Source organism: Lutra lutra, chromosome X, assembly GCF_902655055.1.
Source record: "Lutra lutra chromosome X, mLutLut1.2, whole genome shotgun sequence".
Classification (NCBI taxonomy): domain Eukaryota; kingdom Metazoa; phylum Chordata; class Mammalia; order Carnivora; family Mustelidae; genus Lutra; species Lutra lutra.
The window spans coordinates 64270074-64287698 of record NC_062296.1 but is presented as its reverse complement, the minus strand read 5'-3'; the positions used below and the strand labels follow the sequence as shown (position 1 = coordinate 64287698).

General features: G+C 56.3%; 1 protein-coding gene across 12 annotated transcripts in view; it reads right to left on the bottom strand.

The window, feature by feature from the left end:
* BCOR (BCL6 corepressor) overlaps positions 1-17625 on the bottom strand; it is a 51560-nt gene that overhangs the window by 22104 nt on the left and 11831 nt on the right. For 8 of the 12 annotated variants that reach the window (XM_047715509.1, XM_047715508.1, XM_047715517.1 and 5 more), the window contains exons 2-6: positions 9193-9318; positions 7785-7863; positions 3969-6809; positions 3230-3283; positions 2559-2745 (exon numbers count right to left, since the gene is read on the bottom strand). In XM_047715509.1, coding sequence (XP_047571465.1) covers positions 2559-2745; positions 3230-3283; positions 3969-6809; positions 7785-7863; positions 9193-9278 — 3247 coding nt within the window. In that variant the 5' untranslated portion in view covers positions 9279-9318. The remainder of the gene's footprint in view (positions 1-2558; positions 2746-3229; positions 3284-3968; positions 6810-7784; positions 7864-9192; positions 9319-17625) is intronic. The other 4 variants (XM_047715515.1, XM_047715519.1, XM_047715516.1 and 1 more) reach the window with 1 other exon arrangement.

Below are 17625 nucleotides of genomic sequence, written 5' to 3'. Positions count from 1 at the left end.
TGGCTGCTGAGGGAGACCATCGCTCCCAGTTCATAGGGGAAGGGACTGTCCCTGTCCCTCCCCACCTTCAGAATGCCACTGATATTTCCTCTACTGATAAACTTCCAAAGTGGCAAAGCCTCCTAAGGCATCAGCTGGACTTTTAAAATAAAAACTGACTCTGACCACGAAAAGGACATGAAAATCCCAACCGTGGTGTTTCTGACTGCATTCGCTCCTGTCAGGCCAGCCCCTACTGGAAGCACCCACCATCTTAGAAGCTCCTGGGGTCTGCGGGAGGGGAGGGAAGCCTGGGGAGAAGGAAGGCATCTGGAAGGCATCCCGTAACCTCCTCAGAGCCCCGTCCACCCCCACCCTCACCCCAGCTCCCACGAGCTCACAGCTTGGCTCTCAGCCACACGGACCCCTGTGAGGAGAGAACCAATGTGGAGCAGAGCCTGAGCCCACGTGGGTTCAAGACACGAGGGCCAAAAGGACAAGACAACCCGTTAAGTTGTAACCAAATGGATCCACCATCTACTGTTCCCTAGTTGAGGAGGTGACAGCAAGGACAACGGTTCCTCTAGGTCACTCCTCCTGACCAACCACAAACTGCCAAGTCCCCAGAAGACTGCGGATGGTGACCTACCCCCTTCCTGGCCCCCATCTTTGAAAGTGAGCCCCCACCCCCACCTTCCCCAATCCTTCTCTGGCCCCTGGTGATGACCCAAGCCTTGCTGCGTGTCCTGGGTGCTCCAGGAAAAGAGCCCAACGGACTCAGCCTGGAGGGACTCCGGGGAGGGGAGGAGGGAGGCCTTTCTGAGTCATCTGGGCTCTCCTTCTCCATTGACCAGACCGAGTACTCGTCTCTAGGATCAGCAGTAAAGATGCGGAGGACATAAACTTCCCTGGGAAGGCAGCCAGGGTGAGTGAGATGGGAAGAACGGCAGCCACCCCGGGTCTGGCCAAGTTACTCGAAACCCAGACAAAGGGCAAGAAGACTCAAGGCTGCCTAACTTCCTGCTCCCTTCCTCCAGCCTACCTCACCCACTCCCTCTCCCCTCAGAGAGGCACCTACCTGTTAACTCAGCTTTGCTCACATCTACCAGGTCTCCCTGAGAGGCTTCCCCAAGAGCTGGCATTATGGGCAAGTCAGAAACAAGACCAGTGCTCTAACCCCTGAGCTATAGGGCCTGGGCAAGTCAGAAACAAAGGGCTGTCCTCGTTTCTGCTTTACTGAACAGCAGCTCAGACCCTCCATGCTCCCCTATCAATCCCCCTGAGGTGGAAGAGTAAAGAAATCTTTACTCCAGGCACATCAGAGTCCCCGCCACTGACTAGCAACAAAAAACTCCCTTCTTCTGAGACTGAAGAACAACAAATGGTCCTGGCGTGGCCTACCCAGAAACCTGGCCACAGGCCTTTGTCTGACCCCAAGGCTGACTGTGGGGGGCGGGGGTGGGGTGGTGGTCTGTGCCCTCAGCAGTGAGAAGCGCCCTTTCCGGGGCCACAAAGTCTCCCAAACTCCATCCGGAACCACAAATTCTCCCCCAAACGCCATCAGGAGCCAATGAACGCCAAACCCATGACACCCAACAGCACGGAGCCTGCACAAATGCATCTCCCATCCCTGCCTGCCCCGTGTCAGGAGGATTCTGCACCCCCTGTTACCTTGACACTCAGCCAGACGCCCAAATTTACTCTCACCAGTGAGGCTTCCAAGGTCTGGAGTGCCCTTTGGGCCCCCACGCGGGCACATTTAAAAGAGACGGAGAAAGACCTTCTCCACTTACCACCCACACACCATGGTGGCCAGGGACATCTCGTGAGCAAATCCCACGGCCCCAGACCACAGCAGGGGACCCACTGCTGGGCCCGAAGAGCGATTTGAGAAAAGCCTAGCTTCCTCTCCGTTTTGGCCCCCCCAACAGAATACCACCTCTGTCTGCTGGGAAGACCCCCTCTTTATACTGGTTTATTCCACACCCCTGGATCGTGTTGTCAACATCTAACCGTGGCCAACAAACGTGCCACTGAAAACAATGATCTCATCTCTCTGGTGCCCTCAATAGACCCTGTCCCATTTTAACAAAACCTTTATCTCTGGAGGGAGAACAGGAGAACCCTCCGTTCCCTAGGAGGCTGTCGCTGTGGTGGGTGGGGAGGCACCTTTGGTTGGAAGTATCAGCCCACTGGTACCGAAAAGAAGGGCAGGGCAGCTTATCTGCACCCACTACAAAACAGGACACAACACACATGGCCATGCTTATGTCTCCCGTGGTCATTCTCCTGCTGGTATCGTATCAGAACGTCACTAACTAGAGGACCGGTATTTCCCTAGAAAAGGAGAAGCGTCCCAGGAAGCCGTCTTCCACGGGTGCCTCCATCCCTGGACGCCACCTCGTTCAAACAGACGATCGGTCCTTCCCTCCTGGGCCGGTGACAGCGGCCTGTTTCTCTGAGCAGCCCATCGGCCACAGGGCCGCAGCAATGAACCGCTTCCCCGTCGCCTCCCTGAGCTCTGGGAGCGGTGCCCCCCACCCCACACACCACGGGTAAGCCGCTGGGGGTTTACTTACATCTCTCATTGTCATTCTGGTCAGCAATGGCCTCTTCCAGGGCGACCGACTTTGGCTTTTTGTCCTGATTTCCTTTCAACCTGTCCCAGTCGGCAGGGCTGAATTTGCACACCTCAGAGTCTTTGGCTGTCGGGTGGCCACCTTCTCTCTCTTTCATCTCCAGCTCTGAGAAGCGCATCATTGCACGCTAGAAAGAGAACGGAGACGGGGGAGAAAAAAAAAAAACACGACACCTTACCATAAAAGCTATTTCATTTGCCTTACCTTAAAGGAAAGTAGTTTCAAAGAAAAGTTTGCCCAAAACCAACCACAATTTATGATACGACTGAGATATTTTAAAACGTAATAGATAAAAACGTAAGAGTAGCTATACGTAAGCAATCACACAGTCTGTACTCGTGAAGCCATATGTAGAGAGAGAGAGAAACGCGCTGTGTATGTGTAGCCACGCATACACCATAGCACAGAGACATTCTCGTTTGGAGGTAAATAAAAACAAAACAGAAACACAACGCAAAGGAAAACAAAACAAAAACAACAGAAAAGAAAACAAAATGCACAATGAATAAAAGACGACCATGGCCCACAAACTTCCCTTTGTATATTTGGAAATGAAATTTAACTCAAAAGGTTTATGTAAGATTCTAGTAATAAAAATTTGAAGAACTGACCTCACAGTAAGCAGCGGGTAGACATAAAATACTGTCCTCTTGTAATCCTTCCATCTATGTAATTAAAATGGGCACTCAATGGATCATTTAGATAACTTCATCCATTTTTATAAGCATAAACCAATTTTTTTCTTCACATTGCAACACAATTTGGCTTTATTTATCTTTTAATTAAAAGTAAAATATCTTAAGGAAATTCCTATACAACATCTATCATTCACTAGCAAGTTAAACACATAACTCTATCCCTTTAAGCGAGGTTTTTTTTTGGGGGGGGGGGGGAATTGCCCGAATCCCACAGACACGCGGCTGCCACACATCTCTACCAAGTATCACGTAAGACATTTCTAAGCAGTATGGCTAGGCATTATTCGTTAACATACAGTAATGGCAGAGAAGTCAAAGCAACTGATAGGGGACGTCATGCAGTCTTTAGCTAACCTTCGCAATCATTAATACTTCTGTTAGCAGCGTCTGCGTGGAGCTCTCTTAGCATCTACAGGATAACGGCAAGTGTCTAGACACGTGAACCTCCTAAGTGCTACCACTCACGTCCCCTTACTGGACACATGTCATACATATATTTACGTGACCATAAGCTTTCATTAACCAAACTCTGCCCGGCGCCCTGCCCTACCATACTCCCCCAATCCTCTTTCCACATTAACAAAAACGGAACTGACAACTGGTAAAGTCACTGAAATTTGGGGGTGGGGGGGACGGGGGGGGGACGGCTCACCTGCAAGGCGCGCTGCTCCCGGCTGAGCTGGCTGGAATCTGCGTACAGTTCGGTAGTGACACACTTGAATCGGTCACCCACATAACCAGCGGAATTTGCGATCCTCTTTGCCAGCTTCGATGGCTTGGGTTTGAGAACTTTGCCATCGGTGGATTCTGCATCGTCGGCTCCGTCTTTGGTATAGGTAGGGGTGACGTCCACACTCGGCGGGGCACTGCCCACGCAAAACGGTTTGGGATCCTCTGGGGTTTTCCCAAAAGTCACGGGTGGGCCATCGCTCGCTAGAGTCGGCTCCAGGAAGGGAGTGGAGACGGGCAGCCCCAGGTTCTCCTTGGTGGTTCCCGCCGGAATGCTCTCCTTGCTTAAGCTGAAGACTGACTGGCCAGGGGCCTGCTTGAAAGCGTAAGCTTCGTGGAAATCACTGATGCGCCCCAACTCCTCCCTCAGGGCGACAAAATCGCGGTGTGGCTGCAGGGCCGGCTCGGCCGGGGGCTTATTGGGCTCCACGCTCTGGCCCACGCTCTCAGCCGTGAAGCCCGGCTTGGCCGCGTTCGCGTCTGTTTTAGCGTCCGCCTCCTCCCGGAGGAGGTCTACATAGACAAGTTTGTCGCTCTTGACTACCGTTTTCCCTTGGTTCCAGCTGGGGCTGGGCTTCAGGTTCTTGTCGGAGGGGACTTCTGGCTGTAGCTTGGTGCTGCTCGCCTCCAGCATCTCGGAAAACCGGCTCCGGAGGGCTGGGTCCTCGTAGCGCCTCTCGTGGGAGCGGGACCTCCTTTCTGGTTTCTCCTCCTTAGTGATCTCGATGGGCGTGTGAGGTATCAACATGGGGTGCACCATGCCCAACCCCAGCGCATCCTGGTAGGTCACAAACTCCGGTCGGCCTGTGGGCAGCCCGTAGGGCAGTCCGGGCTTTGGGGCAAGGTGCCCGGGGAATAGACTGCCGTTGGGCAACAGGACTGGGTGAGGGTAGACAGGTCCCTTGCCATGTAAGGAGAGGGGGCTTATAGCGATGCCCTCGGGCGCCGGGTAAGGGAGGTAACTCCTGGGGTAGGGAATCGGTGGGGACCTAAACGCCTCGTTTGGCGACAGAAAGATCGAGCTTGGCGGGAGGCCATTTTCGTTTGCTTTGAAGCTCAGCTCCGGGTTGCTGGCTTTGGCGCCCTTGCTGCTGGTGCTGCTGCTGTGCTTGGCAGGTGTGGTCGGGGGCTGGCCCACGTGCTGAATGACGGACGGCGTGCTGTCCACGGAGCTCCTGCTGGCCTTGCAGCCATCCGCATTGGCATTGGGGGCCGGCGATGCAGAGGCTGGGCGGCCAGCACTCGAGACCGAGCCCGAGACGTTGGTGACCACAGCGTCCGTGCCACCCATGCGGGGACAGGATGAGCTCCGCTGCTGCGGGATCGCCCAGTCCAAAGCCTTGTTTTTCAGCGGTAGGCCTTTGCCGTTGTTCTCTTCATTAGGGCTCGGCCCCGGCACCACCCAGGACGAGGGAGCCGTGCTGATGATTTCAGATCTATAGATAGCACAGCCGTTTCCAGGAGGAGATAGGGTTTCTTTCGGAATCTCACTGCCGGACAGCACTAAGCCGCTTCCAGCTCGGCTGTGCACGAGGACCGTGGGGGCCATCTTCTTCATGTGGTCGGCTTTGGAAGCATCCACGTCCACCACCTTCGCGGACAAGTCCAGTGGCTTATCGGTGACATCTTTGGTAACTGTCTGCTTCTCCAACAGAGGAGGGGAGCCACCGTCTTTTCTGTCCTGGACCGCTGCTTTCCGGGTGTGCCCGGGAACCGACTGGGCCCCTTCGGCCCCTTCCGGGCCCTTCGGGTACTTGCCGTTGGAGAGTCTGGCCGAGGGGAACTCGCTGCTGACTGTCATGTATGGCTTCGACAGGGTGACAGACGGCGAGGTGGAGATCCTGGCGTAGTGCTTATGAAATTCGGAGTAGGTGTCTGCAGCGGGCTGGGAGGGAAGGTGGACCCGGGGTGAAGGTCGAGGCGAAGGGGGCAGCAGGAGCGCTGTGTCCCCGGGCAGACCGCTGGTGACCCCCTTGGTGGAGGGCACCCTCGGCTGCTTACTGTTCTGGATGTGGGGATAGGCATGGGACTCGACGGGGTTCCCAGGACTGACGCCCATCTTCCAGGGCAGGCTTTTGTCTGCACAGTGGACCAGAGGTGGGATGGCCGGGGAGGCCGAAGGTGTAGAGAGCCTCATGGGCGAAGCCAGGGACGACGGGATGTGGGGACTGACGTAGTGAGGCGGCGGCAGGTAGAGAAAGCGCTCCCCGTTGGTGCAGACCGGAGAATACAGCGGCTGGGCCAAGCTGTAGGACTGCTGAGGTAGCAAGGCCTTGTACATGTTCAGGGAATACTTATTTGGCGAGTCGAGGAAAGGGTAGATGGCTGGCGCGGCCCCCTCCATGTAAGGGCTGACCCAGGGCAGCCGCAGGTAACTAGCACCATTGATGTTGAGAGAGCTCTGTTTGTCGCCGGCAGGCCTGTCCAAGCCCAGCGTTTCTGCTGCGGGCACAGCACTTTTTTGTATCCCGGGGGGTGTTTTGTAGATAGCACTGAAGCCATTGGGGGCCTTTCCAGAGACAGCGGAAGCCTCCACCGTCTCAGGGGTGTTCGGTTTGAACTGCATTTCCGGATTTCTCTCGGACGAGAACCCAAGACCACCCAGAGTGCTCGTGGCAGCCTCTCGACCTTTCTCTGAGCCCAGTCCACACAAGCTAGAGTAGACGATGTTGCTGGGGACACGCAGCCCTTCCCGGATCAGGCCGGTGCGGTCCATGCTGAGCGCGGCCAGGCCATCGATCCGATGGGCCGTAGTGGCCTCCACCTTAGTGGAAGAAGAACACGGGTATTAACTCGTGACGCCCCCATCAAAGCTGCAGGGCTGGTCCCAAGGAGAAACCACCAGCTAGGTTCACATGACATCAGCCTCCACATCTGAGCACAAAGGGTTAAAAAGAGAGGCTCCACGGGGGCCCACCGTCCCTGGCCCACATAGCCAAAAGCCTTTCATACCTGCCTTCTCACCTTGGTTCAGCTAGTATCCTGAAAGCCTGTAAAAGGTTGATCCCTTTAGACTTGGGACCTATACATTAAATTTAGTCATCTATTAACTCAGGAAAATTCACTTTCTCAGCAAAAATTCTCGGCTGCAACAGAGAGGACGCCAGCTCTGCTACTCTAGGCACCACCCTCATGGGGTACAGACGGGGGTGGGGGGTTGGGGGTGGGAGACGGGACCTGAACCTCCCAGGCCCTTATGTTGGGGGGCTGGGTGGTGCTCACTGGGGTCCCTCCCCACCCCCCCAGGTAGGGAAGCATGGTGATTATTTAACATAACAAGCAAGAAACAATCTTTGGTGGGATGGCAGGGAAGGAGGACTTTAGCTGTCTCATTTCTAAATCAATAAAGAGGCCAGGGGTCAAACTGTGGTAGTGCCTTTTGACTTCCTCTCCTGCCATCTGAAGACGAGTCTGTGTTTCGTATTTTACTGGAAAAGGAAACCCTAAGGGTCTACTTGGAGGCTGGAAATTTATCGAGCTTCAGAGAGCATGGAGGCAGCCCGTGGCTTAGTCAAGAAAAGGAGGGACATATCCCACCAGGTCGCTACGGGACTGACTCGGCCAGCGTGTCACTGGGAGTGCAGGGCCAAGAAGAGCTCCAGTGAGGGCCAGGTCCCGCATAAGCAGCATCCTACTCGGACCCGCCCGGCCCCGCCCCACCCTCAAAAGACCCCTTGGTGGCATGCAAATTAATGCACCAGGGATAACAGATCGATGGATATTCAGACTGAAGCCTTACCACGTTGTGGTTCAAGGGATTTTCTTCCCTCAGTTCCAGTCTGGCCTTTGAAGTGTCACCATCATTTACAGGAATTTTCCTATGTGAAAAGGACATACGAAACTTCGTGAAAGCATTCCCCCACTTATTCCATCTTTCACAGATCGCCCCCGAACGGACCAGTTTCTAATAACTCCGTTCCTCAAACCGCCCTCACCGAACAATTACTCCCCAGCGGCCCCTACTGAAAGCTGGCCCCAAATGGTGCTTCAGCTGGGCTGGGAGAAAACAAAGGCAAGGCTGGGCACAACGGGGCCAGGGAATCCCAGACAGGGCCCCAGGCTGGCCGCCAAGGGAAACCAAGATGCTGCGCCGTTGTTTTCTCAAGAGAAGAGGCCACGGAGGCCAATCTGTAGCTCCGCCGTCCTAGCAAGGACCTCCGAAGCTCTACCTGAGGTCAGACATCAGGGAGGACCAATGGCCGAAGGCCGAAGTGGAGACACAAGGCTGCAGTCACAGGGCCGGCCACACCAGCCACTTCTGTGCTCCTCATCAGGATGGGCTTTCAAAACTTTTCCCCAAAGTTAGGTACCGTGGTCTACAAAACTGGTTTCCCTGGTGATAATGAAGCCGTATGTGACTGCCCGTCTCACAGCGACGGGGGATACACACGAAGAGCCTACAAATGTCATGTCAGCCGCTCCGGGCTCTGGAGCAAAGCCGCCCATCTGTGCCAGGCTGCCGTGGCCGTCCTGGGACTTGTTATCAGACAGCATCGATACAGCAAGCACACGGTGCCAACTTCCAAATCCCCAGGATAAAATCGCTGACAGGTAGCAGCGGATACCCCAAGAGCAGCTTCAGGCCCCCGCTGCTTAGCTGCTGCTACCCCACACTCCAAAATCACTGATTAGGGAGCCCAGCAGAGCTGTCGGGTGACTGAAACCAGGAGCCGATGGCCTCACCGAGTAGGCGGTAGAGGACACCAAGAAACCCGGGGCTTGAATGGAGTAAGGGGTGGCCATATCCCCATTTATTACTGAGCAAACTATTTGTTTTAAAAGCACATCGAATGCCGATCCACCTGGGCCCACACTCCTGACATTTAGAGTTAAAGCAGCATATAGACTGGGATTAATTCTCCTTCATAAATATGAAATAATAAATTAAGGACGAAAGTGCACTGAAAGGCCGCTTTAGGGGCTAATCTTTTAAAGGGCGGCAATGCTTCGCTGAGCTGGGTTGCCTGTTAAAACTGTAAATCAAGGGCCGCCAGCTAGGCGGGAGATGGTTCTCCCCCACCCCTTTTGGGCCCACTCTGGCTCTGAGAAGGTTAAGGGGGGCTTCAGCAGGGCTCTGGAGCATGGGGTGGGGGCGGGGTGGCACCCACCCTCTCTCCCCAGGCCTCAGCCAGACAGGGCACATTCACCTGTCTTCGTTGATCCCACACATGCGGACCCTCTCGCTGTTCATCCAGCTGTGAACGTTCCCATACAGGGGGGTTGCTGAAAGCATGTCGTCTTCTTGGATGGCAGCTTTTCTTCAAGCGTCTAGTCTGTTTAAAAAAAAAAAAAAAAAATCCCGGGAGGTTGAATAAAGAAGAGCTGAACAGGGAACCAGAGAGGCCCGCTTTCTAGGCAATTCATACACAATGCAGAGTCGTGAAGGCAGGCTGCGCTCAACGTTCTACAGATGTCTGGGAGTCAGGGAACGCACCTGACCCAAAGGGTACAGGGGCAGCCCTCGACTTTCCTGTGGGCGGGGAGGGGGGCTAAAGGGCCACGCGCCACACCATCTGCGACAACTGCACATCACCACCACCACCCATGGCCGCTCCTGCCTTGTCCTTCCCCAGCCTTTGGGGAACACGCTTGGCAACTTGCTGGGCAACGATCTTGGGGGGCCACACGCCGAATCTTCCGCTGGGATGCGGGGGGAGGGACCTGGACTAAGAGGATCAGGGCTGGGGGAAGGCACAAGAGTTAGGTGTAGTCACCGAAACTACCCTGGGTCTCCGGGGAAGTGGTGTGGGCCGACTTAACAGATTGAGGGTTACACAGGGTCAGTGGGCCAGCGAAACACCCCACCCAGCCCTCGATCACATGAAGCACCGACCCCAGGTGGTTTCAGGTGGTTTGGCCTGGGAGCTGCAGAGGGAGGCGGCTGAGTAATTCCATGACGCCTGCTCGCTGGGGACAAGAAATCATCAGCGAGCGCAGAAGTCTTAGCAGCCCAGGCTGCTGGGCTGCGAGCCACTGGCACGCTGGGAGCAAGCAAACGCCACCAATTTTCCACCTACAGGGAGGGGGAGGCGGCCCGGGCAGTGGAGGGGAGAGCACCTCTCCCCGCCCTTCCTTACCTTCTCTGCCCACCACCCCCACCCACATCACATTCTAGTTTGCTGCATGAGTGAAGGGTCAGGACAAGCTGCATTTTATTAACAGGATTATCATGGCGCGTGATTTATCCTCGTGCAGGATTTTAATTGCTCTTTGGAGGTTGAGCCGTTTCTTTTGACTGCGCTTCAGCCCATATCCTGCTGTTAAATGCTGGGTTAATAAGTAGGGAGCCTTTAATGCCTGGGACCGATGGCCCTGGGCAATTCCCCGGCGCACAAACACGTCGTCATCTCCCTTGTCCGGGGCCGGGCCCGCGGGCTGGGCCATCTTTCTCCGGGCCCCAAAGCAGACTCTGAAATCAGCGGTGTGTGCAGATCGTCGGGGGAACTTTTCTTTCTCCTCCTGCACACACCCACCCACACAGTTTCCGAAAGCCCAAATGTTCCCGAAGTCGACACATTTCCTTTGTTAGCAGGGAAAAATATGCAAATGCTTGCTTTTACACTTGAGCACACGGAGCAGACTGCCAGGTCGGCTCGGTTGGAGGCTTCAGGGTCCGGGGACTCTTTCTGGGAGTAACTAAGGCTGGGAGTGGGGGAGCACCTGGGAGACCTGAATCCAAAAGCCAGGCTGGTCTGTCCTTCAGCAGTTCTTTGTCCTAACTAGGCCTTTTGTCCACCAGTATCCCCGTCGGCCCCTCTATACACAGAACACCGTCTGTTAATCAAGAGCCACACACACAGACACGGGGCACGGAGTTGGAGCCCAACAATGACGCGGCTGGAGGAGGAGGAGGAAGAGGCCTAACTAGGCAGTTGCAGCAGGCCTGGTGGGATTCAGAGAAAGTGCCTTCTTCTCCTTCCAAGGGGCTAGCCACGGTGTCCTGAAAAGACCAGCTGGGGTCTTGAAGAAGGTTCCGTGGGGGCTCATGAGCTTCTCTTCCTTCTTCCAAACCTACAGATTGGGGGGGGGGGGCAGGGGGCACCACTTAGTTCAGGGACGACCACAAGGCACATCCAAGGGAGACTGTCCCCTCCCTAACCCCTGCCGCCCCTTCTAACAAAAGGAAGACATTCTGGGTGGCCGGATTGGGAAGGTAAAGCAACATTCCTTGGTGCACAGGAGGCAGGCGTCCTGGTCACCAGCTGCAACAGGGGGACCGGAAGTGGGAATGACCGCACGGAACCAGCCTCTCCTGCCACGCGCTAGTAGGAAAAGCAGAAATTACACCAGGAGCAAAATGCATCACTAGATCAAGTCCTTAAGAAAATGATGAGGAAAGGAAAAACTGTGTCTGTGTCTGTGTGTGCGCGCGCGCACGCGCACGAACCCCTCCAAGACCTCAAACTTCTGCAGTCCCCAAAGTGGCCTCCCCTTAAACAAGCCATAACCTTCCCACCTCTTTTAGCCACCATCTTGTGACAAGGACCTCTGAGCACCTGAGTGAGGGAACAGGAAGGGTGCTGCCTTCATGCCCCCACCCGGAAAAAAGGGGCTTTTCTTGAGAAGGGGCAGCCCGGACTTGACGGAAGGGTGAAGGTGATGTAGGGACACCTGGGAGCACTGGGTGCTTTCAAAGCCCTCCTCACCCCCACCCCCACCCCTCTGGGGCCCTTCCTGTGGACTTTTCAACATTAACGCCACACACTTAGGTGACCTAATGAAGTGGCTTCAAGCGCGTGTGCACAGGGTCAGATGGAGTGGCGGGGAAGGGGCAGAGGGAGGAGGCTGAACACGAAGAAACAAGGGAGGGGGAGGTCCACTGCTGGATCCTGCTGACTACACACACACACACACACACACACACACACACACACACACACACACAATCTTGAGCTGCCCCATGAACTTTTTGTGAACTGTTTAAAAGTGGAGGTCTGTTGAACAAACAGCGGCGCCACTGCCAGCCATAATTTCATTGCAACAAGCTAAAGACTTTTAACTCTTCAGGTTCCTGGCCAAAGATGGAGCCGAGCAGGAAGGACCAGTGAGCCAGGGCCCGGGCTGGCCAGGAGGCACTTCTCTGGGGTGAGAGCCTGCTCTGGGAGAGGGGAGCCCCGAGGATCCCGGTGGGAATCCCCAGCAGGAACATCCTGGGCAGGCGGCCGGCTGGGCGGCAGAGGCCACACAGAGTCCAACCCCGCCGGGGTCGGGGTCGAGGCCCTGGGGACCTCCCCCGCCAACCTCTCCGGGATGTGGAGCTGAGGGAACGCCAGGGTGAGAAACAACAAAGAGACTGAGAGGCGGAGATACAGCGATGCTGATCCCACTCCACTTCTAGAAGGGGCTGTTGAAATAGTTGGGGTCTTTTTTTTTTAAACTCTAAGAGAAAGTGCTTCAAAACTAACTTCGCTGACCCTTGGGCCGCGGTGGAGAGGACAAATAATGTGATTTAGATGACAAACAGAGCAGGCACTATGCCACTATGAGAGGCTTGTTTGCCCTTATTTCTCTCCGCATGCACCAACCCCTGCCCCCCACCACCCCGCTCTTCCACGTGCAGACTAGAAGTGCCAAGATGTGTGAAGTCACTCAAGAAAAGCACTTTACAAGCACCAACCTGTTTCCATGTTAGCTGCTAAAGCTACACCCTGGCTATGAGGTTTTAACCCTTTTTCCAGTAGTGGAGAGATGGGGGCCAAGGATGAAGGACAGGGATGGGGAAGGTGGCTGAGAGAGAAGAGGTCGGACAGGGAGACTGAGGGCGTCTGGTGGGTTCTGAAGAGCAGCAGGAATTGTAGTGGTTGCTCACTGGAACACCGAGTTCCGGGGAGAGACCAGGCTTTGCAAAAGCCCCCCCCCCCCCCGCCCGAGCACGGACTCTGGCTCTCTGAATGGCAGTAACTGAAAGCAGGAGGGAGCCTGGGTCTCCCGCAACAGACGTGGGCAGTCACCTGCTCTGGAAGCCAAGGGTTATGCTTCGAGTACTCGGCTTGGTGTGGACACCCGTGAAAAGACATGACTGGCAGAAAGAGGTCGGAGGGACCAAAATTAGGAGCTGTTATCCCTGAGAAGAGGCACTGCCAAGCTTGTGACAGGAGAGGCCCACGGAGCAGGACCAGTCACCACCATCCCACCCATTCTGGCCACGAGGACACCATTATGCCCTGAGGAGACAGAGAGAACTGTCTGGTTTTTCTTTAAAGGCGATATACCCAGATAGACAACAGCAGCAGGTTGGAAAGGGAAGCGGCAATGACCGTGAGTGGCTGGGATGCGCCGGGGGAGGGGGAGGCAGCATCAGACCAAGTTTGGCACCCTTCCTGTCTCTCCACTGGGCTCCTCCTGGCACCAGGCCACTTTTACTGCCTCTGCCCTTGAGGCAGTGCTCAGTTCATCACAGGTGTCAAGTCACCATCAAACCATCCCAACTCCTTCGCAATCGGTAATGTGCCCCTTCCAAGGGTCTCTCTCACCTGGCGCCCCTTGCACCCATCAGGTGGTTATCCAGTCAGGGGCCAAGAAAGCCTGGGCGGGTGTGTGTGTGGGGGCGGGGGGAGGGTTGCTCCTGGCTCAGAAGGCCTAGCTGACATCAGAGAGCCCAGACAGTTTGCGTGCAGGGTGTGCTGGGAAAGGGGACTCCCTCACGTCAGAGCTGGCTCTCTGTGGAGATCATGCAAGAACACGGTCACCACCACAGTCTCCCAGCTCCCACCCTCATCCACAGCGTGTCCCTGGGCAGGTGGCCGAACCTCTTCAACCTTGGTCCCCTCATCTGTAAATATTTGGCACTGTGTTTTCCAGAGGATTAAACTGCACTGGTGATGAGTTTCACCTGGCAAGAGCTAGTGCCCGCCACGTCGAACCCCCTCAAGCAGCATCTAAGTCCACCAGGCATACTGTGTGCCATCCCCAGATCACCGCACAGTTTTTGCGTGGGAAGGCTGAGGCAGGGACACAGAGGGGCCCAGGCCAGGAAGGGGTGACCTTCAGCAGACTTGTGTGGATTTCATCAAAGCCCAAAGCGAACCCCGCGGGAGCCCTTCCTGGGGCTGCTCCAAGAGCAGACTGAGTCACGCACAGCAGCACTTCTCTCCTGGTGTCAAGGAAGGGAGGGGTGAAGAAGTTCCTATTTTAGGATGGGGGGAGGGGGACCGTGTGGGGGTAGAAGATGAGAGGAAAACGCTCTCCCGGATGTGCACGGTTGGGGGCAGGTCCTCCTGGGCTGCTTTCCGCCCCCCTCCCCGACATGTAGCTGCGGGGCGAGGGGGACCCCAAGACTGCCCCTCCCCCCCCAATTCTGGACAGGGCCACAGGCTTCCGGGGCTGTGGCTGATGTTGGTGGCTGGTTCCGTCCACCAGCCCTCCAAGAGTGTCAGAGGGGGTGGGGGTTTGGGAGGAGAGATCCAGCCGGTCGAGGTGCTGTCTCTTTGCACACTCCAAGCCAGGGCCATTGCCTCCGGGGGCGTCCCCACCCACGCCCCAAGTTTTGCATTAGTAACAGACTGAGCTGAGGAGCAGGAGGGGAGAGGGAGCGAGGAGAGAAACTCGCGCGGCCCTGACCTTTCGAGCAAACCAGAACCTTCCCTGCCTCCTCCTAGGGCGCCTGGGTCGGAGCAGAGAGCCACTGGGGTCGGTCAGGGGGTGAACTTGGCCCTCGGCGGCGGCGGCTGCCAGGGCGAGCGGGGGAAGGGCGCCCCCCCCCCCCCCCCCCGCCTCAGCCCCGAGATCTGTCGGCAACAAAGGGATTTTCTCTCCCACCACACACACCCATGCTGCTCCGGGCTCGCCCGCCCCTCCTCACCGCTCCTCCGCCAAGGTCCCCGCGCGGGGGCCGAGCCGCGGCAGACGCCCACACCCTCGCGACGCTCCCCCGCCCCGCCTTCCAGGAACTCCGGCTCTCTCCGGGAGGCGGCCCGACCTCCGCAATCCCCAGTGTCCGTCCCCCCCCACCCCCAGTTAACCCCTCGGGCCCTGCGGCCGGCGCGCTCCTCTAGGCTTCCCCTTTCCTGAGCCCCCGCCGCTGAATATCTGACAAAAAGGAACTTTGGGTGGCGCACGCAGACCCTCCTAGCCATGATCCTGGGATCCTTTTGAGCAGACCGGAGTGTTATTCTCCGCAGACGTGCCCCCCCCCCACCGCCCGCGCCCCGGGCTAGCCAAGTGTAGCCAACTGTAAAGTGGGAAGGGGTTCCAGGAGGGGAGGCCCCTGCAAGGACCCACGGGAAGAGTGGCTGCCAAACCGGTGGTGGGTTCCTGCCATGTACCCCCCCACACACCCAGAGTCGGCTATTGGACCAACACGGGACACTTCCCCTTCTCCCCTGACACTGAGGCAAGCCACCGCCTTGGGGTTTTGTTCCTTTCACTTTCTTTCAGGGTTGTGCCCCACACCACCACGTGGGCAAGAGAGGGCCCATCTGGAAGCTGGTGTCCCTCAACAGGAGGCAGCCCAGGACAGGAAAACCTGGGTGGAATGCGATTAATCACTCTTACTCCCCCCCCCCCCGCAAAAAAAAACCCCACACCTCCTCTGGGCTAATCCCACCAGAGGAGAGAGTCGGGTTGCCACTTGGGAGTCTGCACAACCTGGGGGAAATCCAGAATAAACCATCCATATCCCAACTCCAGAGGGGGTGTCCATGCACTGCCATCTCCACCAGAGTCTTGCAGGAATACAACATACTCCATGCCCCCCCCTCCTCCACCAAAGGGACAAGCTATAGTGTGAAAATATTAACAGCTATCAGGAGTACCCAGGAGGCACAAAGGAACTTTTTACGCAAAAAAGATGCCTCACACACGGCCCGTGATCTGCACCCTGGGTTCCCTGGCTGACTGTGTGCTGCCTGCGAGTTCTGGGAGGGCTGGGGATGAGGGTTAGAGGATAAGACGGGGCTCCCACTTTCTTGACAAGGAACAAAAGAAACCCCATGTCTGCTACTCAATCTTGGGATTCAGAACACCCCCCCCAAACAAAGCTGTGGAACCACGACGGCAGAGATGGGGGCCCGTGAATTTCTGTAGCTGTTCAGACCTTAATTACTCCTCCTTGATCCGTGGGACTAGACACGACACCGCCAAGGTTAAAATGCCCCGAACAGCGCCGAGCAGATGTGAGCGAGCTGGCAGACGTGCAAATGAGGCCTGCCTCGGAGCACGATAACAAGTGACTAATACATTGCATATCGTTGAAAGAAAATTATTTTTCTCTAATTTGCATTTGCTTGGGGGAAAAAAAAAAGCCAACCAGAGTCCCTCTTCACAAGCACGAGTCTAATCCTGGAAATACAGCCCGGCTGCTTTAAGAGAGCTGGAAGGAGGGAAAGACTGCCAGTGTTTTGGCGTTACAGGCTTGTTTATCTTTCCGCCTTTCCTCCAAGGCGAAACTCGTTTTGCAAGCAACATTCCTACAGAAAATGGCACACGTCATAAAAAGAGACCAATTTATAGAACTGGCACCGAAGTTCATGTATCACTCCAGAAGCATCTCCCAGCTCCCCACTGGGGAACCCAACCGGATGCAGAAGTCCACGTTAAGATTCAGAGAGGGGAGACCTGGGGGGCTGGGGGCAACAAACTCCATTTGCAGCTCTCCTTGGAGGCTGTACACCCGGGGACCAGAGTCACAGAGAAAGGCCATGCTACAGAATTCAATCAGCTCTAAATGATCCTCCAAAGCCTTGGGGGGGGGGGGGCAGGGCTGTGCGGGCTCCCACCTTGGAGGGGGAGGGGAGCAACTCTGACACCCCTTTGGCCCCAGGACTCCTCAGAGGCAGGCCCAACTGGGTCTCTGGCCATCCTGAACCCACCTGCCTGGGCCAGCCCTGCATCTCCAGAACTGGCGGGGACAAGGGGTGACTGCCACCACCAACTGCTCTCCCTCCTACCCTGGAGCCTCCTCCCAGGGCCTAGCGGGCCACCGGGAGCTCAGAGGAAGCCCGTGGCTGTGGGCATCTAACTGATCAAGTCAAAGTGGGAGGCGCCGTGGGAAGAACACCTCAGGGCCACACCTTTGTGCCCTGAAGCTGAAGGCCAATGTGCTCTTGGAAGTGGGAGGGCTTGCGAGGGAAGGTTAAGGGGTGTGGGTAATCAGAAGCCAAAATGCACCCCTTTCTCCGCCCCCACACCCCAAAACACCCCCCTCTGGGTCCTGAACCTACACAGTGTTTCCAGCCCTAAGGAAAAGAGTGGTGAGTGCACAGAACGTGGCGCCCGCCTGTGTCTCTAACTTGTCTCAGTTAGCAGGGCCATTTCCGAGGGGGAAAAGAGGGCCACCAGAGTGTCTCTGCAACTTCCAGAAAGCCTTCAGTTAATAACACATTGTTTCCAACAAGCTTCCTTAGGGCTGCAAGTTATGCTCCCCAGTCTTAAAAATCGGGCCTCCAAGCACCTGAGGACCAAGGTCCAGCGATCCAGGCCACACCGCTCTGGAGAGGACACTCGGGACCCTGTGGGCCCTCTCTCCCACCACCCCTGTGGGTCAATCCCCCTAAAGCACGACACACCACACTCCGACCTGAACCTGAACCTCCACACTGATTCTGGGAGCCGTCAAGGTGTGTGTTGGGGCGCATGGTGGG